General features: G+C 53.0%; 1 protein-coding gene across 2 annotated transcripts; it reads left to right on the forward strand.

Moving 5' to 3' along the window:
- The first annotated feature begins 591 nt into the window (after positions 1 to 591).
- Positions 592 to 21,122, forward strand: LOC118776179 (protein PRRC2B-like). 2 transcript variants are annotated; one of them, XM_036526289.1, is made up of 31 exons: positions 592 to 758; positions 3,679 to 3,858; positions 4,519 to 4,696; positions 5,359 to 5,461; positions 5,932 to 5,995; positions 6,473 to 6,616; positions 7,039 to 7,358; positions 7,505 to 7,757; positions 8,052 to 8,139; positions 8,478 to 8,613; positions 8,925 to 9,258; positions 9,823 to 9,992; positions 10,579 to 10,756; positions 11,116 to 11,326; positions 11,453 to 13,264; positions 13,677 to 13,864; positions 14,573 to 14,691; positions 14,818 to 14,959; positions 15,092 to 15,168; positions 15,487 to 15,639; positions 15,956 to 16,216; positions 16,715 to 16,801; positions 17,001 to 17,193; positions 17,354 to 17,448; positions 17,935 to 18,041; positions 18,147 to 18,387; positions 19,175 to 19,342; positions 19,576 to 19,661; positions 19,861 to 19,918; positions 20,116 to 20,304; positions 20,809 to 21,122. In XM_036526289.1, exons 2-31 carry the CDS (start codon positions 3,744 to 3,746, stop codon positions 20,962 to 20,964), a joined length of 6,426 nt encoding a protein of 2,141 aa, XP_036382182.1. In that variant the 5' UTR covers positions 592 to 758; positions 3,679 to 3,743; the 3' UTR covers positions 20,965 to 21,122. The 2 variants fall into 2 exon arrangements, with proteins under 2 accessions (XP_036382182.1, XP_036382183.1); XM_036526290.1 differs by having other exon boundaries at positions 19,815 to 19,918; positions 20,809 to 20,882.
- Positions 21,123 to 23,420: the final 2,298 nt, after the last annotated feature.

The raw sequence follows: 23,420 nt of genomic DNA on the forward strand, positions 1-23,420 counted from the left end.
CATTTATTTGGCAGACACACTCATTCAGAGTGCCTTACAAAGACAAAGTAATAAGGCTATAAGAACGACAGAACAGTGCCAGCTCAATACACGGAGCTGTATTAGCCAGAGCATTAAAAAAGCTTGTAAACTATAAAAACTTAACATGAGTAGTCATCACTGCTTAGTACTAAGATTAATTGTTGATCTTGTTTGAGCTGGCTGGTCTATTATACACACTTAATGAATGGAAATGAGGTTAAGAATATAATGAATTAATATATTGAATAATAATATTCTGTGCTGGTCCACTGCTGCTGCACTCTTGAGCAAGGTTTTTGACCCAGAATTGCCTCTGTAAATATCCAGCTTTATGAATGAATAATATTGTAACGTATGTATGTTGCTCTTTATAAGAGCGTCTGCTAAATGCCAGTAATGCAGTGTAATGTCATGAAATGTAATGGAATGGAATGGAATGTTATGGAATTAAATGTATATCGATTACAAATCACATGAATTGTCCGGATTTTCTGCATACCAGATGCAGTAGCCTGGCGGGAACACTATGGGGCGCTGTTACATTTACCTGTCACTTCTCAGCGGGATCTTCAGGCCAGACAGGTCCTCTAATAGCGACGGATACCAGAACTGGAATATCATAAAAAGAGATACGGTATAAAGAGGAGTTCAATCTCCATCGATCCCTGTAAGCGCTGTTATTCATCGGAAATATTACCTTCTATCTGATCTCAGCCAGGCTTACTTACGCGAAACAGGTGGGTTTTTTATGCTGAAATGGAGGTTAGTCAGGGTTTAATGGAGCCTGCTTTTTTGCTTGTTTCGCTGTTGCTTTTGTTCCGATCAGCAGCCATTTTTAACCGTCCTTCCCTGTCTGTTATTCTCTTATTCTTCCTCTGATTTTAGGAAAAGGTGCGAGCTGTCAGTCCCTTTCACAGATCTCCTCTGAGGTGTTAATTTTTTGACAGTGATTCAGTGTTGCCTGGTTTGTTGTGTTTCGGGAAGGGGATATAAGGATAACCCGTTAGCTAGCTAGCCTGTTAGCATAATAAACCGTTATGAAGACGGGCAGGTAGTGCAGTGTAAGGCAGCCCTGGTGGATTTCGTGTTTATCTATATTATCATGGCGTAATAATAATATTGGCATAATATTTCCGTGAAATGGCCGTTACGTTGTGGTTGGTGGTTTAACAGTCTGTCCGCCTTTACAAAGTAACTGAGCTAGCTTCCGATGGAGACAAGCCTGCGGTACAGCTAGCATTACAGCCAACATTGTTGTGATTTAGTTAGTTAACGTTTGTTAGCTGGCTGGCCAGTTTCTTTACCAGCAGCTAACCAACCAGCCAGCTGACAAGCCAACTAACTCAAAGGATGTAGTGGGCTGGCTGTGTAACTAGCTGATCTTACCCATGTACGGGGTGATTACTGTTCTCATACGCTTGTTGATGTCTTCCTATATTATTCCATAATTATTATTCCATGATCTTGTTTTCGTCGTTAGCTAACTTGGCTAACTTGGGACTTTATATGAGTGATCGCATAGGAAGAAATCTACATAGCAGGACCTGAGCATTTCGAATAAAGTTTCTGACGGGCTGAGTTAACGTACAAAAGTAATGTGGTTGTGCAGTTTCGTAGCGATATAAGACATGTTGTAGCAAGTCAGACTAGCACAATGCTATGGCCAGCTGGGATCACAGCTTTACTTTGGGTGTTGCGCTTCTTGAAATATTTGAGGACCAACGTATTTGAGAAAAGGTCATGGTCAGTACTGCCATAGTTAGCTAGGGAGTCAACTGATGTTATCGTTAGCACATTATCGCGACATACCTGACATTAACTAGCTAGCTAACGGTAAGCGTTAATAGGAGACATTCAGGTCTAAACCTGAGTAAACCTGCGATGTCCGGAATGACCTACATTTAATAGCGCAAAGATCGAGCGCTACGTTATGAATAATTTTGCTTTTGCAACGGAAGAGATTTGGGAAGATGATGGACATTCGTGAAACGTTTCGACTAGCAGGCTAAATGTGTAACGTTAGATGGCGCAAGGAAGGAAGGGAGGAAGAAAATCTGTGTTTTCAGCGAACACACAGTTGGGTTTGTCCATAGTCCATATTGCTTTGCTGTGGATGTTATAATGATGTATGTAATGGTGAATTAGCATGCATGCTTGAAAGGTTTCCGGGCTTTGAAATTGGATAGCTCCGGTTGGGGTGCTCTCAGAGGTACAGTGGGGTACTGCCATTGGTCCCACAGAAATGCCATTCCACAGCACGGAAAAGAGATCAAGCAAGGGCTTCAACGCGGTTGATTACCTTTGAAAGTGTTAACTTTGGAAGTAATAACGGTGTTTCAATTTCATATGAAGGGCAGAAAGTTCAGTGGGGTAAGGCACAGTTCAGGCTGAGCAGCTGGCAGAAAGATCAGAGCAGGGAAGCTGCATTTTTGTGGATACACACACTTGTTGTTGTGGTGGTTCAAATGAGATCTGATGTGTGCAAAAGTTTACTGGGTGAGAGGGGACCCTGCCGTGGCTCTGGTCGTGTTGACCTGTTGGTGTTTTTATACATTTCTATCCCTTCAGACCTCAAGTGTCATGTGTAAAGCAATCTATTGCCTCTGCTCTTTCACATTGATTCAGTGTCACCCAGAGACAAGAGGCTGTAATAAAAAAGTGGATATTAAGGACATCTGGTCAAGCTGTAAGCCCAGAGCTTCACAAGACTCTTTGCACTAAATCTCAAACCTGCCTGCTCCCATCACTGTGTTTAAGAGTGATCAGTGGAAGCAGCAGCAGAAGTATCTGTGTGCTTATTTACTGAGGAAGGAAGGCAGTGTTCCGAACATCCTGTTTGTCTGGCCTGGAGAGTGGAGCCCTGTCTCCCGGCCTGACCCACAGCCCCCCCGCAGCCCCCCCAGGCCCCGCTGCTGCTCCTTCTCTCTGAGTTTCACCTCTTTCTGCCAGCTGCAGGGACACTACATCACCTCACCGGGCAGAGAGGTGATTGGGTGCAGGTGATGAGGTGATTTAACCTGCTGAATGTCAAGTCCAGCGAAAATTCAGCTGTAAAATCATGGAGTGTAAACACGCCCCATTTATGCAGAACACAACACGTTCGTTCCGTTGGCGTGGAGTGGGCTGGGTAACCGTTTGCGCCCCCCCCCCCCCCCCATGCTGTCACCGCACCCACCCGGCAATCCACCTGTAAACAAGCAACCACTTCAACCAGGGACCTTAAAACGGGGGGTTCTAAAGAGCCCGCAGGTCTCTCCCCCCACGATGGGTGTGGCTGCACACCTGTGCAGGTGTTTTGTGGACCATGCGGGTGGGATGTTTATGGTCTGATGTTCACTTTGTTCTCCTCCAGAGTCATTTAAAAAAACCTCAGATTCATCTTTTAGATGGCGCTTAGAGCTGGAGTGCCCGCATGTCTGGACTGCCTAGTAGATGAATTAAAGCTGTTTTAATCTGGGTTTATCTTTGCATACTTGTGGGATCTGAGAGGAGGAAATTGCTGTGAAGTTCTGTTTTTATGCATGATATGCCGGCTTTGTGACTCATTGGTTATTCAGGGGAGTTTCAAAGATGGGAAGGAAGTGCATGTCTGCTGGTTAAAGTCCTCCTCCTCCTCCTCCTCTTCCTCCTCCTCCTCCTCCTCCTCTTCCTCCTCAGGATCTAACAGGCACGAGGGGAGTGGCGCAGAGAAACCCTTCCATACTCGATGACATTACATCGCGATGTCAGATCGTTTGGGGCAAATAAACAAGACAAAGGATGGGAAAGGCAGGTACTCCTCCCTCAGCCTGTTTGACAAGTACAGAGGAAAGACAGTAGAAACCCAGAAAAGTGCAGGTAAGACCTCCCTCCTCACCCCTCGCTGTCTCAGGCTGCTGCATTTACCTGTGTCTGCATTTACAGTTAATTTTGTGAAAGGAACGCTCTCTCTCTTTCCCTCTGTCTCTCCCTCCCCTTATTGTATCCGTATCTCTCCCTCTCTTTTCTACTTGGCCTTTCTGTCTCTCTCTCCCTCTCTCTACCTCCTACGTTCTCTCTGTCTCTCTCACTGCCTTTCATCTGGGCCCCCCCGTCTCCCTCTCTCTCTCTCCCTCCCTCTCTCTCTCTCCCTCTCCCTCTCCCTCTCCCTCTCTCCCTCCCTCTCTCTCCCTCCCTCCCTCCCTCCCTCTCTCTCCCCTTCTCTCTCCCTCCCTCTCTCCCTCCCTCTCTCCCTCTCTCCCTCCCACTCTCCCTCCCACTCCCTTCTCCCTCTCTCCTCTCCCTCTCTCCTCTCCCTCTCCCTCCCTCCCTCTCTCTCTCCCTCTCCCTCTCCATCCCTCCCTCCCTCTCTCTCCCCTTCTCCCTCCCTCTCTCCTCTCTCTCCCTCTCCCTCCCTCTCTCTCCCTCTCCCTCCCTCTCTCTCCCCTTCTCCCTCCCTCTCTCGTCTCTCTCCCTCTCTCTCCCCTTCTCCCTCCCTCTCTCCTCTCTCTCCCTCCCCCTCTCCCTCCCTCTGTGCAGTTGTTACCCGTCATGGCCTGCAGAGTCTCGGTAAAGTGGCCACAGCCCGGCGTATCCCCCCCCCAGCTCACCTGCCAAGCCTGAAGTCCGAGAACAAAGGAAACGATCCCAACGTCATTATCGTGCCCAAAGACGGAACAGGATGGGCAAACAAGCAGGAGCAGCCGGACCAAAAGAGGTGAGGGAGAGAGTGGAGAGGAGTCTCTGTCTGTCTCTCTCTCTGTCTGTCTGTCTGTCTCTCTGTCTGTCTGAGAGCTGAGAGCTGAGCAGGGAGGGGAGCTCTGGAAGGCCGGCTGCCCTGTGAGCACCTGTAGGGTGTGTGTGTGTGTGTGTGTGTGTGTGTGTGTGTGTGTGTGTGTGTGAATGGAGGGATGGTTTGTGTGAGTGTGACAGAGAGGAAAGAAGAAGGACTCTGAATGCAGGTTGGGGGAAAATTTGTCCTTTTAGCACTTACCTGAGTTTGTCTGTGCCTGGGTGCAGTGTGGTTGAGAGGTGCATTGTGGGAGACAGCGTGGGCTAGGAGCACAGATGCAGTGATGAGAGGGAGGTTGGCTTCTCCTGGGTAAAACAGAAAAAGGCAGAACTGAGGCCCACAGCACAGTGTATGCTTCCCCACACAACATTAGCATCAGTAATCAGTCCATACACACCTCTGATGTGGTGCTGCCAGCTCTGACTGGCCCCAAACAGGAAGCAACATCACAGCTGCGACAGGTGTTTAATGTATGCTTGAACTGTGTTTGGGGTGATGCCTCATCATTGGTCATCCTCTGTCTCTCCCTCTCTCTCCTTCCCTCCGCCCCCGTCTCTCTCTCCCCCCCCTTCTCCTCTTCTCCGCAGTTCCATTGTGTCGAGCGCACCGCTGCTGGAGTTGCAGCTGCAGCCGGCTTTGCAGAAGTCTGTCTCCAATCTGCAGAAACCAACCCCACTCATCAGCCAGGAGGTGAGCGCTAGCCCTGACGTGCAGGAGCACCTCCTGCTGGTGTCAGGGATGCAGGGCTTCGGGGACTGCAGTTTGTGTAAAGAAACACTCTTATTCTGGCTCTGTATTTTACCAAGGAAATCTTTTTTTTTTTTTTTTTTGCCGTTGGTTCAGTTGATCATTGCTGACCATGATACACTGAACTGACTTTGACAGTTTCATAAGAATGACGTAACCCCATTAGTGAGAGAGATGGTTGAGCACAGGTGGTGAGGTGGTGTAACCTGTTGAATATCAAGCCCAGTGAAAATCAAGCTGTAAAAACACAAGAAGCAGAAATGGCCGATCGCCACAGGCGGAGCTGTGGCCGGTACTGATGGAGGAGCTGGGCGTGAGAAGTGGCCTGTGTTTGGGGTTCTCTCGGAGCAGCCGAGGTGGTGCTCTGAAAGGTGTCTCCTCTGTGCCTCTGACCCTGGGTTCTGTCTTTGCAGAGTGCCGCAGTAAGCGGGCCAAAACAATGGGCTCGGCTGAATGGGCAGCCAGGAGAACTGGACGGTGAGTGTGTGTGGCAGAGTCCGGGCTACGGGTTCAAATCCTAGGTTTCGATGGCCATCATCTTTGGTCACCGTCACTAATGGCGGTAAAACTGAAAAAAACTGAACAAAACACTTTAAAACACTTTAAAACTGAAACAATTTCCTTAGCTGCCACCCCCATCCAGGACTGTTGCAACCACTAATGTTTGAGGTTTGAAGTTAATGAATGCCACTTTCAGGTTTGTGTTTTTTCATCCCGCAAAAAAGGGGGATTACAGTGGCTGTGTGCTGTTCTGTCCTGTTAAATCCTTCCTCTGAACACAGCTGACTGACGCTGATATTAAGGCAGTTTTAGGTTACGTTTGCCTGATTGACGTGGGTGGTGTTCGCGTTCTTGATATTGAACCGGTTTTGCGTTGCATGTGAGTGATGTGATTGGTGATATTTACGCCGTTTTGCGTCCCGTGTGAGTGAGGGTTTTTGGTCTGTGCTGCAGGTCTCAAGGCCTCAAACAGGCTGCAGCCTTTCTCACACGAGGAGTTTCCAACGCTGAAGGCTGCAGGGGAGCAGGACAAGGCTGGCAGGGACAGAAGCGGCTTCGATCCGTCGTATGGGCCCGGACCAAGCCTCCGCCCCCAGAGTACGCGGCACTCTGCTCACGGCTGACCTTTCACCCTTTGCTGAGGATCTGTACATAATGCTGAAATAGCTGAAGTTAGATTGCGTTCTTTTAAATGGATTACCTTTTACTGACTACTACTTCTGTGTCTGTGTTTGTCTGTCTGTGTGTGTGTGTTCTGTGTGTGTTCGTGTGTGTGTTCTGTGCGTGTTTGTGTGTGTGTTCTGTGCGTGTTTGTGTGTGTGTTCTGTGCGTGTTTGTGTGTGTGTTCTGTGCGTGTTTGTGTGTGTGTTCTGTGCGTGTTTGTGTGTGTGTTCTGTGTGTGTTTGTGCATGCGCATGCGCGTGTGTGTGGCTCTGTGTTTGTCTGTGTGTGGCTCTGTGTTTGTCTGTGTGTGGCTCTGTGTTTGTCTGTGTGTGTGTGTGGGTGGATGTTCTCTGCAGATGTGTCGAGCTGGAGGGAGGGGGGTGGGCGGAACCTGCAGCCCATGGGGGAGGCTGAGGGCACGAGCTCGGGGCAGGGTGAGAACGGGACCCCTGCTGCAGCCTCCACCCCCTCTGTCCCCACCCCCTCTGTCCCCGCCCCCTCCTCCTCTTCCTCCTCCCCCCCTGCGGTCACTGCAGCCGCTCCTCCAGCTCCAGACACCAAGGACTCCGCCCTCCGCCCCGCCCTGCCCCTCCGCAGGGGCGTGGCCATCGTGCCGCAGTTCCTCGGCCAGCCACACCACGCCACGCCCGTCTACCACGACATGCTGCCCGCCTTCGTAAGTCCCGCCCCCAACGCCGCGCTGCTTGGTCTATCTCTCCTGTCTGGACTGGATCCTGACACGCTGGGTGTCGTCTCTCTCTGTCTCTCTCTCTCTGTCTCTCTCTCTCTGTCTCTTTCTCTCTCTCTCTCTGCTGTTTGCAGATGTGCCCGAAAGAGCCGCAGGGCGCCCCCTCGTCGGAGCGTGGCCCCGCTGTGGTGGCTCCGGTCCGTTTCGAGGCCCGGCCCGTCAGGCAGGAGCCGCCGAGAGACACTCGCTTCGCCCCCGCAGCACCCCGCCCCTCACCCCGCCCCATCCGTCGCCCTGGCGACCGCGCCCCCCGACCCGCCATCATCAACCCCGAGGATCTGAAGGACCTGGACGACCTGGACCACGACTGTGAGGACGGCTGGGCAGGTGAGTCTTACCTGGGGAAGCTGGGAGGGATCTCTCAGAGCCTGAATCAGCCGAACTCACCAGTGCCTGACTGCAAGTCTGCTGCTAGCTGCCCTCAAAACTGAGATAATGTATACACAGGGGCTAGGCAGTCAAATGCAGCAGGAGATTCATCCACTTAATAAAAACAGTAAAAGTATTCCTGTAGGCACTGCGACCCTCCAGAACCAGGGTAGAGTAGCCCTGCAGACACTGTTGTGGGTGAAAAGGGAATGCCCTTTAGCTGGGTTCAGTGGTGCGTCTGCCCCCTTGCAGGCCTGCATGAGGAGGTGGATTACAGTGAGAAACTCAAGTTCAGTGATGATGAGGACGACCACCCCTCCTCCGCAGGCAAAAATAAGTGGTAAGTTTGGCCCTGTTTCCTTTCATCTGACCTTTGACCTTTTTTGCAATCAGCGGAGTTGTTTGCTTTTTGCATAGGGTCCCTTCCTGGGTTAGTGTTTTTAGGATTGGTCCTTAGTCTTAATTGCAAGGTCAGATTATATTACATTACATTCATTAGCGGATGAATGGTTTCTGGCACATCAGAACATAAGTGTGTCCATGGAAATTGACAGTAAACATCCTTAACGTGGAGAGTGTAAAGACAGCTGCCTGTGAACACTCTGATGGTAACGCGCTGTGTCTGTCTGTCTGTATCCATGTGTCTGTCTGTCTATCTGTGTCTGCGTCTGTCCGCAGGGTTGATTGGGCGCCGCAGCGGGAGCGGCAGCCGTCTGTCAGCTCGGGGGAGGGGCCGTATGGCCGGGAGTCTCCGGAGGTGGAGCCCCCTTCCTCCCGGAGGACCAACGGCTGGTGCCCCCCTGCCGAGACGCAGGTAAATGGGCAGGCGAACGCAGGTGCTGCGCTGCATTTCCCCCGGGCAGCGACTGCACCGGCTCTGCTGCGCACACAGGAGGAACAGCAGTGCCTGGCTTTTGTCGTCTTATTGTACCGCAGCAGCAGTTACAAGGATAAGATTCCCAAAATACAGACAAAGCTTTTCAGAATGGATCACAAACGCATCAGCTGAGACTGCTGCGAGGCGTGGCAGAGCAGACTCATTTAGGTTTTGTTAGCTGGTGTCACAGTGCTGAGTGCTGCTCCGCCCCTCTGCCCCCCTCATGTCTGTCCTCCCCGTGTCTGCAGGTGCAGCCGAAAGCGGGGGTGGCGGGCGGCGTGGGCGTGGCCCGGCGCCGGGAGTCGGTGGAGGAGCGGGAGGACCAGCGGCAGGCCCCGCGGGGGCGGCTGGGCTCGTGGGAGGTGTCGGAGGCGGTGGAGCGCGCTCGGAGGCGCCGTGAGGAGGAGGAGAGGCGTGCCCGTGAGGAACGGCTGGCCGCCTGCGCCGAGAAGCTCAAGAAGCTGGACGAGAAATTCGGCAAGGGCGAGAGACCCGCCCGCCCCGACAGCAAGGAGCCGCCCCTCTCGCCGGGACAGAACCCCTCCCGGCCCGGCTCCGAGGGGTGGCAGCAGGGAGCCAAAGGTGGGCAGCGCTGCTCGGAATTCTGGGAGTGTTTAAGTGTCCTCTCAGAGAGCAGACTTGGGAGTGAAAGACAGGAATTATGGGTTGAATAGTGTGCACCTACACAGAAATCCCAGAATACACTGCTTGCTCTCAAACACGTAACTTTCAACATGCCCAAGCCTGTCATTTAAAAATTTTTAAGGTTGAGTAACAAAACCGTTTGACAGCATTGGGGAGCAGATATGGTATTGGACCTTTATTTGAGAGCACATTTTTAAAGCTGTGTAGGAGGTGGGTGTGTTCCTGTAAATCATCAGATTCAGAAATCATCAGATTCAGATATATTTGTGCTGGTTGAGGTCAAGACTAAGACTGATTTGTTAGACTGGCGCTGCATGGTGGCGTTTGAGGTGGACCACCTCGTACTGTCGGGCACTTGGCTGACGCTGGTCCCTCCTGTCTCAGGGACACCAGCTGGCGTGAGCAGAGGTTTGGGTTAGAGCTGCAGTGAGGAGATCCTGTCAGCTGTGAGTGTGGGTGAATCTGGCTGACTGACCCTTGTTTCCGGTCCCTCGTGTGCAGAGGTTTGTGGCGGGGCGCCGGATCAGTACCCCGGCCCGGAATACAGCGAGGGTGAGGCGGCTGGCGCGGGTTACCGCGGGAGCGGCGGGGCCGAGGGCACGCCCCCGTCCCCAGAGTACGGAAAGTTCCAGAAGCCTCTGCCTCCCCGCTTCCAGAAGCAGCAGCAGCAGGTGAGTGCTTGCAAGGACGAGCTGTAATCTCTTAATCCCATAATCCCCTGGGAGCAAAGGGCACAGAGCAAGCAGGAGCAGGTGTTCTCCCGGCCACCTGCCTCGCTGGTCGGGGTCATAGTGTCACAAATGGAGTGGTGGATACTGAGCTTAAAGTGGAAATTTTAATGGAAACTATTTGACGATGCAAACTGTATCAAGAATGTAATCCACTCAGTTTTCAGGTTAAGCCTTTGATGCTTAAATTGCATGAAAGGACTGTAATTTTACCACATAAAACAACTGTTCAGAACAAAACTTCCGGAATCATTGAATTGGGTGCGTGTGTTATCCATTCAGTGTTAGCATTCAGTTATGCCAAATAAATGCTGGAATGTGTCTGCTGATAAGCCTTGTTATGCAAGGTTTGGTAAGACTTTTTTCACTGTTAACCACTTGTAAACTTGTAAACCACTTCTCTGTCACTACCAGTCACGCATCTTTTTTTATCACTCATTAACGTGTGTATGAATTCAGTGAAGGTCCCTATAGCGGTTCCTGGGAACAGTGAATCTGATTGGTCAGTTGTCGTGTGATGTCACTGCAGGATCAGCTGTATAAGATGCCTCAGTGGCAGCACCCCGCCCACCCCCAGCGGGGGTACTACCCTCCCCAGATGCTGGGCTTCGACCCCCGCTGGATGATGATGCCGCCCTACATGGACCCCCGCCTGACCCAGGGGCGCCCCCCTGTGGACTACTACCCCTCGGCAATGCACTCTGCAGGTGGGGTGGGCCCAGGGCAGTGAGCCTGGGGCATTTAGGGCAGGAGGGGCAGAAGTGCAGAGGGACCTGGGCTGACGTGGGAGGGTCTGCCGGCAGCCCTGTCCGGCTGTGTAAATGAGTAGCATGTTGAAATTAAACCCCGAGCCCCGTGGTTAAGGGAGTGTGATTAAACAGATAACTTGGTGCTTCATTACGTGCTGAGCTTCAGGCTCCTTTGATTGAAACATTTATTAAATATCCTGTAGGAGTCATGACATTATAACAGTAGCACAATCATACAGCGAGGGCAGAGGGATTTTAACTGGGTTTATTTCTGCGTTCTTCTTCTTATTTTGTCCTTTTTATTTCTGCTTTCTCAGGACTGATGAAGCTGGATAACCCGAACAGCCCCGACTCCGCCTCGGATGAGGGCTGCCATCCCAGCATGCACCAGGAGAGGAGGGCTCCTTCCACAGAGCCCTACCCCCTGTGGGAGCAGGAGGGGGGCTACCCCCAGGGACAGGGGCGCAGCTTCACCCCGCCCTACCAGAGGCAGGAGGAGGGCAGAGACAGCGGCCGCTCCGACAGCAGGTGGGGGGGGATTCTGGGAAATTCACGGTGTGCTGAAAATAGCGCGACCAAATCCCTGATCAGGCAGAAATTCATGACTGGATGATTTTTTTGTTATGTTTTAACCTGGGCTGTGTGTGTGTGCAGGGGTGAGAGGCCACGCTCCCAGGACTCATATGAGGAGAGAGAGGAGGAGGAGTACAGAGACGCCAAATCCCCCCCTCCCCAGGGCTATCATGTGAGGAATCTCAATGGGTCTCCTCCCCAAAACAGGGAGTCCCCCGACAGCGCTCACTCACCCGCGAGACAAATCTGGGGCCTGCCCAGCAACCCGGACACCACAAAGCCAGACCCCAGAGAGCTGGGTTACCATGGAAACTGCACTGACAGCGGGTCTCGGGCAGAGCTGTTTGAAAGCTCTGGGAAAGACCGGGATGGGCCGGACCTCTGGAGGAACGAGGGGTCCCAGAAGAAGGATTCGGGGATCCAGCCGCAGTGGTCCGACACGGGGGCCACCCGCGCGGCCGGCCGGCCAGCTGAATCCGGCACCAGACCCCCAACGAGGAGGAGCGGGCCCATCAAGAAGCCGGTGCTGAAGGCACTGAAGGTGGAGGACAAGGAGAACGAGAAGCCGAAAGCGGAGGCGGAGGAGCGGCCTGTGCCCTACCGCCTGGTGGAGAAGGAGCCTCCGCTCGATGCGTACGACCTGAAGAAGGACAGCGTCCTGCCCAGCAAGCCCCCCGCCGTCCCGGCCGAAGACAGAGCCCTCGCCCCTCCGCGGGGGGAGAGGTGCGACAGTCCCGCCGACGACGCCCTCAGGGAGGCCCCGCCCAGAGAGAGCCGGGGCAGCTGGGACCCCCCTGCCCCGCGCCGAAACAACTGGATCTTCATTGACGAAGAGCAGGCGTTTGGCGGGAGCCGGGTGGCGGCCCGCGGCCGGGGGAGGGGCTTCAGGGAGTTCGGCGTGCGGGGTGGCGGGAGAGGGGGGCGGGGCGGGTACGGCACGGGGGGGCGGGGGCGGGGCATGAGGGAGGTGGCCCGGCCCGAGGACGCTCTCAGGGGTAAACCACGGCGGCGCAACGTCAGTGAGACGCTGAGCGAGGCGTCTGAGTATGAGGAGCTGCCTAAACGCCGGCGGCAGAGAGCCAGCGAGCTCCCTGAAACTGTCCCGCCCGCCGCACCCCGCAAGCCCGACAGCAGGGACTCGTGGAGGTCCAACAAGGTGTACACTGACCACCAGGGAGGCGCTGCCGAGACCCGAGACAAGGCTCGCGCTGGCCGGGTCTTCGGGCGCTCTCTGCCCCCACGCCTCACCAACGCCAGCACGGGGTACGGCCGGGGGTTCGGCAGCCGGGACACGCCCGCATGGAGGGGCAGAGGGGTGCAGTTTGGGGGTGGGCCCGTGCAGGAGAATGGGCTCAGCGCGGGGGCGGAGGGGTTCTACAGACGGTCGACAGAGAGGTACAGCCCTGCCTTCCTGGAGAACGGGCTGGAGGAGCGGGGGGGTGAGGGAGAGCTGTATCCTGACAGCGACACCCCCGACAGCCGGCCCCTGCGCCGCCGCCGCCCTCCCCGGCAGGACAAGCCCCCCCGATTCCGCCGGCAGCGGCCGGACCGGGAGGAGCGTTCCGCAGGGGACACATCTATGCCCTGGCCCGTTCGCCCCCACTCCGGGGGGAGGCCCTACGACTCGCCTGATGGCTGGGACAGCGTTTCGGAGAGCTCGGCGAGGGGCGCGGGGGGTGGGGCGTACGGGGAGACGCCCCCAGACCTCGCGCATGGCGAGCCGGGCTCCGGGGAAAGGAAGGAACTGGCAAAGCGCAGCTTCTCCAGCCAGCGCCCCCTGGTGGACCGGCAGAGCCGCAGAGGGGATCCTGTCCCCGCTGACAGCCCGGTGACGGGGATGCCGGCCGGCAGGAGCGAGGGCTGGCAGAGGACAGCGCCCCCTAGAGGCGCCAGGTGAGGGTCACAGCAGCGCGTCTCTGTTCTGCGCTCACCCGCGGGGAGAGATGAGCCCCTCAGAGCCTCATGCATGTCCCCCTATGGTGCATGTGAAGGGCTGAAAACCTGTGTGTCACATTAATGCTTTTAATAAACTAGCTAGGGTTGTTTGGTCCTGTGAAATATACAAAATGCTATTACAGCTCAGAGATATGAGTACTGAGCCAGGGAGTCGTGTGTGTCATCCTGTCAGGAGCATAAGGTGAATGTTCTGCTGTGTAAATCTGTGGCTGCTCTTGAGTAGCTGTGAAAGGCTGTAAGGGGACCTGAGAGTGAGGCGTTGCTTTCCGGGAGAATGGGGCTGAATTTAGCGACGAAGTGAGTGTGTGAGTCAGTGTGAGTTCTGATAGGAGGACCGTTTTAAACACAGGACTCCCGAGGAGGCTGATGCAGGGCTGAGTTCGGGTTCGACCTACGGCCTGTCGGAGACTGAAGACTGCGCCCCCGGTGTCCTGGGGGAGCCTTTAGGGAAGAGGACGGAGAAGGAGCCCAAACCCGGGCTTCTGAAAGGGGAGCAGCTCGAACCCCTGTCCCAGTACGAGCGGAACGGGTACCTGTGTAAGTATGAGAGACGGGATGACACCAGCGCTGTTCAGCTGACTGATCTGCTGTCTCTGTACCGGTCTCTTTCTTTCTCCCCCTCTCTCTCTTACTCTCTCACTCCCTGTCTCTTTCTTTCTCCCCCTCTCTCTCTTACTCTCTCACTCCCTGTCTCTTTCTTTCTCCCCCTCTCTCTCTTACTCTCTCACTCCCTGTCTCTTTCTTTCTCCCCCTCTCTCTCTTACTCTCTCACTCCCTGTCTTTCTTTCTCCCCCTCTCTCTCTTACTCTCTCACTCCCTGTCTTTCTTTCTCCCCCTCTCTCTTACTCTCTCACTCCCTGTCTCTTTCTTTCTCCCCCTCTCTCTCTTACTCTCTCACTCCCTGTCTTTCTTTCTCCCCCTCTCTCTTACTCTCTCACTCCCTGTCTCTTTCTTTCTCCCCCTCTCTCTCTTACTCTCTCACTCCCTGTCTCTTTCTTTCTCCCCCTCTCTCTCTTACTCTCTCACTCCCTGTCTTTCTTTCTCCCCCTCTCTCTCTTACTCTCTCACTCCCTGTCTCTTTCTTCCCCCCCCCCCCCCCCTCTCTCTCCCTGTCTCTTTCTGTCGGCTCAGTTCTGTGATTTATTAGCACAGCTGCGTCTGCAAAGCAAAGCTAACTTCTTACACAGTAAGCATACATGTTAATCAAATATGGTAACTCTCTTTCTTTCTCCCTCTCTCTGCCAGTGGAGGGGGGGCCAGGAGCCCCTGTGCTGGGGTCGGAGGGGCTCTCAGACGCCCTGTCCAAAAAGCAGCGGAGGCAGCAGGAAGAGGAGCGCCGAAAAAATGAGCAGCAGGGGGCGCCGGTGAGCAACTGAGATACAGGCCTACAGGGACACGTAAATCTAAATACAGATTGATATGACATCCAACCAATGAAACTACACTGTGTAGGAATGGTGGGCTAATTGTTGCCGTCTCACATGTTTCAGTTACCTGCCAAAAACCGGGTGATCTCCTCAAAGATGCCTCCACGTTTCGCCAAGAGGCAGGGCAGCGTTTCCCTGGAGCAGCCAGAGGAGGCGCTGTCCTCCAGCACCCTGGGCACTGAGATCTGGGAGACCAGCACAGCAGGTGAGGCCTGCTGTGTTCAGCTCTCACCAGCAGAGGGCAGCAGTGCTGTGCAGCAGCTTGAGCTGTAGGGGTGTCTCAGTGGCTGTGGTGTGACGGTGGGCTCAGATGTGTCTCTGTATGACCTCATTGCAGCTCTGGCAGTGCAGTCCCCGGGCGTAGACTCCTGGACAAAGTCAGTGACGTACCCTGCAGCTGACCCTAACGCAGAGGTGCGTTCCTCCCTCTCCTTGTTACCTCTCGGGTGCTGAAGCTTTTTATACGCATATGTATACTTTTGTATGTATGAAGTGTGTGTGTGTCTGTTTCTCTGTCCATGTCCCAAAGTACAAGATGAAATATGTCATTGCTTAGGATCAGGGTGTGGCGGGGATCCTTAGGTTAGCGAATGTCTGTATGTCACACACCATACCACACCATCTGGAAGCCGTGTCAGTCTCTTCCTGGGACACTCCATCCGCAGACACCGGAGCAGTCACTGTTGGTCTCAGTCGTTGGTGTGTGATGCGCTCTCTGTCGTGTGTTCGCAGGTGTTTAAGGGGAGTCAGACGGACAGTGGTATTGACCTGAGTGCTGAGTCTCAGGGCTCCTCCGCCAGCTCCTCCCAGAGGAGCTCCCCCTACGGCACCCTGAAACCCGACGACGCACCCAAAGACCTGCCGCCCAAGAGCGTGGACAAGAAGGTGCGCTAATCCCCAACTTCTCTGGAGGGTTAAATATCGCTCCCTCCCTCTCCTCCTGCCCCCCCCCCCCCCCCCCCCCCCCCCACATCTTCAGCTGGTCTGTAGAGCTCGCCGAGCTCTGACCCACCAGAACCAGAATCAGAGGCCTACAGGTGGACATATGCTGCTGTCTGTCTGAAGTTGGTCCTGGATTAGGGTTCTGTTGGCTGTCTGTCCTGCAGGCTGTTTTTCGGCTTTCGTGTCCTGAGCTGTGATGAGTTACGGTTTGTGTGAAAATGTGAACCTTATTTCTGAGTGTTTCCCCTCTTTGTCCCAGGATTCGGATGCCGGTCTGGACCAGAACAAAGAGCACAAGCCGGGTCCGATCGGGAACGAGCGCTCTCTGAAACAGCGCAAGGGGTCAGAGGGCGTGGAGAGCCCCATTGCCCCGGGCAGCGGCGTGGACAGCGTCATCCCTGTCCCGCCCATCGAGTTTGGCGTCAGCTCCAAGGATGCCGACTTCAGCCTGCCCCCTGGCTCCGCCCCCATGCCAGTCTCGAACCCGGTCAGCAAGCTGCAGGATGCTCTGGCAGGCAACGTGAGCGCCCCGCCTCCTTCTCCAGCCTTCTCTGCCTCACTGTGGCTTTCACTGCCTTTCGGTTAAGCATGAAGACTTGTGAACCCTTAAAGGATAACAGATAACCTTCCCAGAATAGGATTTCCAGAATATTATTTATTAAAATCAACACGAAATCAATTCTTTGAATCATTAGTCAATCAATTTGTTAAAAAATCTGAGCAGTTTTTTTACATAGTAGAAGGTTTAAACACTATGTTCTAACATTGTGATCTGTGATGTAATCTATCAAAGAGTGTCTTTCTGAAACACTGTACTGTAGGTTTGCACATTATTGTCGGTACTATTGATTGATCGACATTTAAAAAAAAAACAACTTAATGACTCTGCCACCAAACTGCCCCAGGATGAATGGGGGGGTCTGTTTGTAGCTATAGAAGGCTGTGATGGGCTGATAGGTGATATGTGTTGCTGCTGTGGATATGGAGCTCTAACGTGATCCTGCTGCTGTACCTGCAGGCCATTCCCATCCTGAGGCGAGATCATCTGCATCCTGCCATCAGCCTCACCCCCATCTCCTTCCCCAGCACCGACCTCACGCTCAAGGTACCGCACCTGCTCTTCTCTGCTCTTCTCTGCTCTTACCTGTACCCGTACCTGTACCCGTACCCGTACCTGTACCCGTACCTGTACCCGTACCTGTACCTGTACCTGTACCCGTACCTGGAGAGACCCCTCTCCAGGTGTGAGACAGACAGGTCCTGGATCAGCTGCAGTGGTGTTCACACACTCTCTCCTGTCACAGATGGAGTCGGCGCGGAAGGCCTGGGAGAACTCGCAGTCCCTCCCAGAGCAGGGCTCCCCAGGGGCCGCAGTTTCGGGGACCCAGCCCCCCTGCAGCGCCGGGTCCTCCAGCGGCGTCAGCTACAGCTCCTTCGGGGGCGTGTCCATGGCCCCCATGCCCGTGGCGTCGGTCGCCCCGTCCGTCTCCATGCCAGGTGAGGCCCCTGCCGAACGCGTCCCGCGAGGGAGGGGTACGCCGCGGTGTTTCAGCCTCTCATTGCTGACTTGTGCAGATGGCTCTGCAGTGGTACCTCTGTAGTGACACCTTTGTGCGAGTGTGGAATTGAGTGTGTGACCCGGGACACCTCTCCGCAGGTAACCACATCCCTCCTCTGTACCTGGACGGGCATGTGTTTCCCAGCCAGCCACGCCTGGTGCAGCCCACCATGACTCAGCAGAGCTACCAGCAGGTACCGTCCCCCCCGCTCTGCGCCCCCCCCCCCACGCCCTGCATCCCCCCCCCCCGCTCTGCGTCCCCCCTGCCTGTATGAAGGAGTTTTCCTGCTCTGTTGGGTTGAAATGACTATTTATTATCTCTCCTGTGTCTGTCTGTGCGTCTGACTCGTGTGTGTGTGTGTGTGTGTGTGTGTGTGTACACCTGTGTGTGTGGGCATGGGTGTGCGTGTGTGTGTGGGCATGGGCGTGCGTGTGTGTGTGTGTGTGTGCCTGCGTGTGTGTGTGTGTGTGCGACTGCGTGTGTGGGCATGTGCCTGTGTGTGTGTGTGTGTGTGTGTGTGTGTGTGTACGCCTGTGTGTGTGGGCATGGGCGTGCGTGTGTGTGTGTGTGTGTGTGTGTGTGTGTGACTGCGTGTGTGGGCATGTGCCTGTGTGTGTGTGTGTGTGTGTGGGCATGGGCGTGCGTGTGTGTGTGTGTGTGTGTGTGTTCGTTCGTTCAGGTCCCCATCTCCCTGCACACCTCTCTGCAGGCTCAGGCTCAGCTGGGCCTGCGGGGGGGGCCCGTCTCCCAGTCCCAGGACATGTTCAACTCTATGCCCCCTTTCAGGTGAGAGAGGTCATCAAAGATTTCAGCTGCCAAGCAGGTAGTACCTCTGAGTGCTCATGTCATGTATTCTGTTGTTTTAATTTGCCCTTTGCCCCCCTCCCACAGGTCCCAGGTGTACATGCACCCGAACCTGTCTCAGCCGAGCCCCATGGTGCTGTCAGGGGCCGGGCCCCTGAAGGGCCCGTACTCGGCCTTCCCCGGGATGCAGCACTCGGACCTGGTGAAGCCCCAGTCCGGCTCACACTACCAGGCCATGGGCAGCAGCCAGCCCCTGGTGTACGACGGCCAGATGAGCCAGGCTGCGGGCATGGGCACCTCCCAGCTCATGGACTCCCAGCTCATCCAGGTGCTGCAGTTTGCCCTCTGCCTCAGGGGCCTAATGCCCTACGCTCTCCCTCCTGCAGGACTGTTCCCAGTTCAGTCTGCGTGAGCTTTCTCTGCAGTGCTGAATGACTGCCAGCTGTTCTCGGGTCGTTTTCTTAACAAGCCTGAGGAGTAATACACTGTAAAATCCATACCTTAGCTGCCTCCTGGTACCCCTCTCTTATTCTACACTGGTCTAAACTGCACTGTTCTGAGGGAGCAGACTGGCAGCTAGAAGAGTGCAGTTTCAGTGCTGAGGTTTTCACCCCTGTTGCCCCTTTATAAAGGTGTTTAACTGGACTCCCTCCGCTCATTATTCTTATGTATAGATGGCTTACTTTTTTTAGTATCTCTGCAAGTTGCCTTGCATAATACTGCATGTAGCAGAATGTAGTCCATTTTCTGCACATCAAAAACAATATGTGTGATAGGCAGGAGAGTAGCATAGTGGAAGGGAGCTGGGCTACTAACTGAAAGGTTGCTGGTTCAATTCCCCTCTGGGGCACTGCTGCTGCTACCCTTGGGACTTAACCCACAAATGCCTCAGTAAATATCCAGCTGTATAAATGGATAAAATTGTAACGTAGATGTATGTAAGTGGCTCTGGGTAAGAGTGTCTGCTAAATGTCAATAATGTGATGTTATAAAACGAAATGGACGAAGCACACAGATGAGTGAGGGTAGTAAGCAGGTTACACCCTGACGCTCCTGTTCTGGGTGAAGAGGAGAGTGTTCCTGTGCTAACTGGGCATGCTCTGTGTCCCCGCCAGGTGACCATGCCCCTTCCGGGTTCACAGCTGCGGTACGGCTCGGCCCAGCAGCACCTCATCCTCCCTCAGTCCATCCAGCTGCAGCAGGGCCAGAACCTGCCCGTCGGCGCCCCCCGCAGGGTGCTCCCACCCGCCTCCCAGCCCCCGGTCATGGCGGGACACAGGGAGGTGCGTCACAGGCCGACAGGAAGTGGCTCCCGTGTCTGCATTAGCTGCCAGCAGCTGTGTTCTGCTGCAGTTAATACTGTCTTATCTGTCCCTTTGGTTTAGAAATGCATATATAAGTGTTTTGTCTTATATTGTGTCATGATGCCATGCTGTAGATTAAGTTGTCGTGTGATGGTGATGGGGATCTGTGAAAAGGAAGTATCGATGACCGCTTCCTGTTGTCTCCCGCTCAGACTTCCCAGATGGAAATGAAGGGCTTCCAGTTTGCAGATAAACCTGCTCACTCACCAGGCTCCGCCCCCAACCCAAACTCTTACAGGTCAGTCATCTGTCTAAGGGAGTGTGCGGTTTTTTTTCTGTTATCAGCCTCAGTGCCTGAAACGAGTTTGTGTTGATATATTGAGAGTGCCATAGAGGATTATGTTTGTGAAGATACATTTTTTTTTTCTTTCCGATAATCCAAATGATTTAGTACAAGTGCACTAAAGGTCGTCTCCCCTCCCCCGGTCCCTCCCCAGGCCTGGATCCACCAGTCCCAGTGGGAAGCCCTCTGCACCAAGACACTACCCCCAGCAGGTACCACCACCCCCACCACTGGCCTTCTGTGGGTTCTAGGTTCTGTTACAGGGTGAGAGTGGGTTCTAGGTTCTGCTTCAGGGTGAGAGTGTGAGAGGGCGTGGGTTCCTGTGCCACTCTGATGAAGAGAGAATATGTGTGTGTGAAAATGACAGTGTTTTACAGATGTGTGTATGATTCTCCCCCCCTGCACACAGGTGGCCCCCCCACAGGGCAGCATGATGATGCACATGCGTCCCCCCACCTCCAGCCCATTCCCCAACCCCATTCAGCGCCCCGTCCTTCAGGTCAGCAAGCCAGTCACCATCTGCAGCTCCGAACCGCCCCCTTCCACCCCCCCCTGCGCCCCTGACCCCCTCCCCGCCGGCCCAGAGGAGGCCATGAAGGTGAGCCAGCTACTCTCACCACATACACACAGAAAACTGGAAAATCCTGCATCGAGAGGCTCCTGGAAAGCAGTGTGAATGTTAACACAGGAATAACACAAAGTGTGTGAGTATGGGGTATAGTTACAGGTTTAGATCAGTCACTCCTTCTAATGAAGTTAATGTACATCTTAACCCCTCTTGTCAGCAAATGTTTTCTGCTTCATTGTTTTGAAGGTCTGAACATTACTGTAGCTTTAGTTTCAGGAAGGACTAAGCATGGTTGTGCCTGATTGTATGTTTTGGAAGGGGGGAGGAATAATCAAGACAGTATGTTTTGGAGAGCAGCATGCCCTGAAACTGATTCATCCACTTCAGATTTGGTCCCTTAGCAGGAGCTCTTACCCAGAATGCCCAGCAGAGGGCATGCTCTGAGGTAGCTGAACAGCAGAATAAATGTTGTATGTAACGTGGCTGAAACATGTGGTTTGATTATTCTTCCCTCTGTCCTTCGTCGACGTGAAGACCAAGGCCCCGCGGGACGTCCTGCCGGCCGAGGGGAAGGGCCCTTCGGGGGGGCTCTCTGCGAAGCTCCAGGAGCCGCCCCCCGGACAGATCAAGCCGTCCCGCTCTGGAACCATCAAGCCTCAGTCCGTCAAAGTGGAGCAGGGCAAGGCCTAACCCGGGTGCCCTCTGATATCACGAAGTATACCCCCACCCCCCGAAGCCCCACCCCATCTGAAACCCTGCCCCCCATCCTCACGCCGTGCCCTTCTCAGGCATCACCGTGGGGAGAGGAAGCCCCCTGATACACAAATACTTAAAATCAGATACTGTATCATTTAGAAAAAACAGCATATAAATATATATTATATATATATATATATATATATATAGACAAGCCTTGTTTATATATATATATATATATAGACAGAGTAGTCGTTCCAAGCAGACTATTCAGTTTCATTTTATTTATTAACAATACAGTCTATTTGAAGAAAACAGTAGTGGCAGAAAAGCACTCTCCTTTTTAGCGTCTCCTCTTAGAGGAGGAGGTGCTGGGAGCATTAGAGGGCAGAGGGACAGTGCCACCCTGTGTGTGGGTGACGTCATGGCAGACATCTCCTTTGTCAGCTTTATAAAGAGTTCTTTGCAGTGTGTATTTTTTCTTGTATTTCTTCTTTGCCATTTCTGGAGTTTTAATCTTGTTTTTTTTTTTTTGCTTTTCCTATTTAAGTATTCTGAAATCTGATTGGCCTTTGGGCGCATTTTATTCAGTAAGAAAAGACATTGCGACTCCTGAGGATTTTTCTTCTGTGCAAACATGAAGAAAGGCCTGCGAGATTTTTTTATTGTCATGTTTCTGGAATTCTCCATTGCCGTCTGTCACACGTGTAGTCCTGCTTGTGGAGTGTGGACTGTGAGGAACTCTAGACAGCCGCCAGCTCTTCTGCTGCTCTTAAAAAGTCTGTTCATTTACCAGATTTTTCTGACTGAAAAAAAATGCTGACTTCAGAATCATGTTGATTTTTTTTTTAAAGCTTCACTGAGGTTGGTGCGGTGTTTGCATGTGGTGTACGACGAACGCCTATTTGATGGTCTGTCATCATACCTTTCACAGATATATATCTTATGTCATTTAGTGTATTCCACTGAGGCGGGTGTGTGTGGGGGTCAGAATAAAGCATTTCTGCGGAGGAGGGGGTCGTGGGCTCATTTGGCTATCCAGGTATGTTTTGGATAGCTAACAATGAACAGTTTATTTTTTCCAGTTGTAATTAACTTAATCTGAATTGCTATATATTGCAAGTATGTGTGGAGTATATGTGCTGAAAATGCTATATATATATATATTTTCCCCTGGAATATTTTGCTTTTTCCTCTGACAGATGGAATGCCTTTTGGTATGTGTGTAGTCATATCGCTCTCCCTCTCATGGCAGTTTTCTGTACTGGCCCTTTAAGAGCTTGGGGGGGTGTGGTCAGAATGGAATGCTCTGGCTCAGTACTGCACAAGCTCAAGGACCCCAGGACAGGGCTAGCAAGTGTCCCCCCATCTTAAAATCATAAATCTCACCGTAGTGGTTATGTTATGTTAAATATGACCTTTTTCCCCTCTTCCGGTGCTTTTTCTTTGACTCTATGAGCGTAAACTTTATCAGGGTCCAAGTGTTTGTATTTAAGACTTAAAAGGCTGTGGGAAGTATCTGAGGACCGTTGTGTGATGGCAGGGCATTAGACCGCCTTATGCTCCCGTTTGGGGAAAGGCTGAGGATACTGAGCAATAACAGTTTTTGGAGGCCGTAAAGAAGAGGCGGTGTCTTTCTGCTGGAATTGCAACGAAGGATTCAACCTGGGAGTTAATCAGCACCACACTGTCACAGGCCGGTGGTGAACGCAGGCTTGTCTGCCTGTGCTGGATCTCTTTCCCTTCCGAAAACATTGCTTAAAAGATCACATCGCAAAACACTATTTGTACTCTCGGTCAGTGTTTCACTGATATTTATACATGCATATATGTACAGTATCATTCTGTGTGGGGGGGGAGGCCAAAAAATGTATACTTGATTTCTATGACTGTATTTAAGTATCACTTGATACACAAATAAAATAATTTAAAAATCTAAAAATGTGTGAAGAGATTGGATGTCTGTGATGCTGGTGTTTTTAAATTTTCTGTTCACTCTTTGAGTCTGTGGGACCTCGAAAAGGCAGCCTTCACCCCAGTTTAACAGGAATGGGGGTGTCGGCTGTCAGGGCAGAGGGAGGGCTACAGGAAAGGGAAAGGACAGCACTGCCAGCACTGCTCAGCATTACCAGTCTTTTTAGTGTCGCACTTTGGTCTCATCTCACTTAAGGCCAATTTGATGCAGTACATCAGAAACATTTGCTGAAGTCATGGCTTTTCCCTGACTGACTGAACCCTTTGCAGACTTTCCTGCTGCCGAATCGGGAAGCTGCAAAAACTGACCACCCAATTCTGTCTTTTTAAATGTATTAATTATATATAACCAATTTCTGATCAGAGGGGTGCTGTATAAACCGGAGAGCCCCTCACACTGACCTACAGGAGACATGTTTTTATGCTCCAATAGAAAGACAGGAAACGTCCAGCTGAGGTTCTGTAACAGACTGGGC

This window comes from Megalops cyprinoides, chromosome 4 (assembly GCF_013368585.1).
Source record: "Megalops cyprinoides isolate fMegCyp1 chromosome 4, fMegCyp1.pri, whole genome shotgun sequence".
Taxonomy (NCBI): domain Eukaryota; kingdom Metazoa; phylum Chordata; class Actinopteri; order Elopiformes; family Megalopidae; genus Megalops; species Megalops cyprinoides.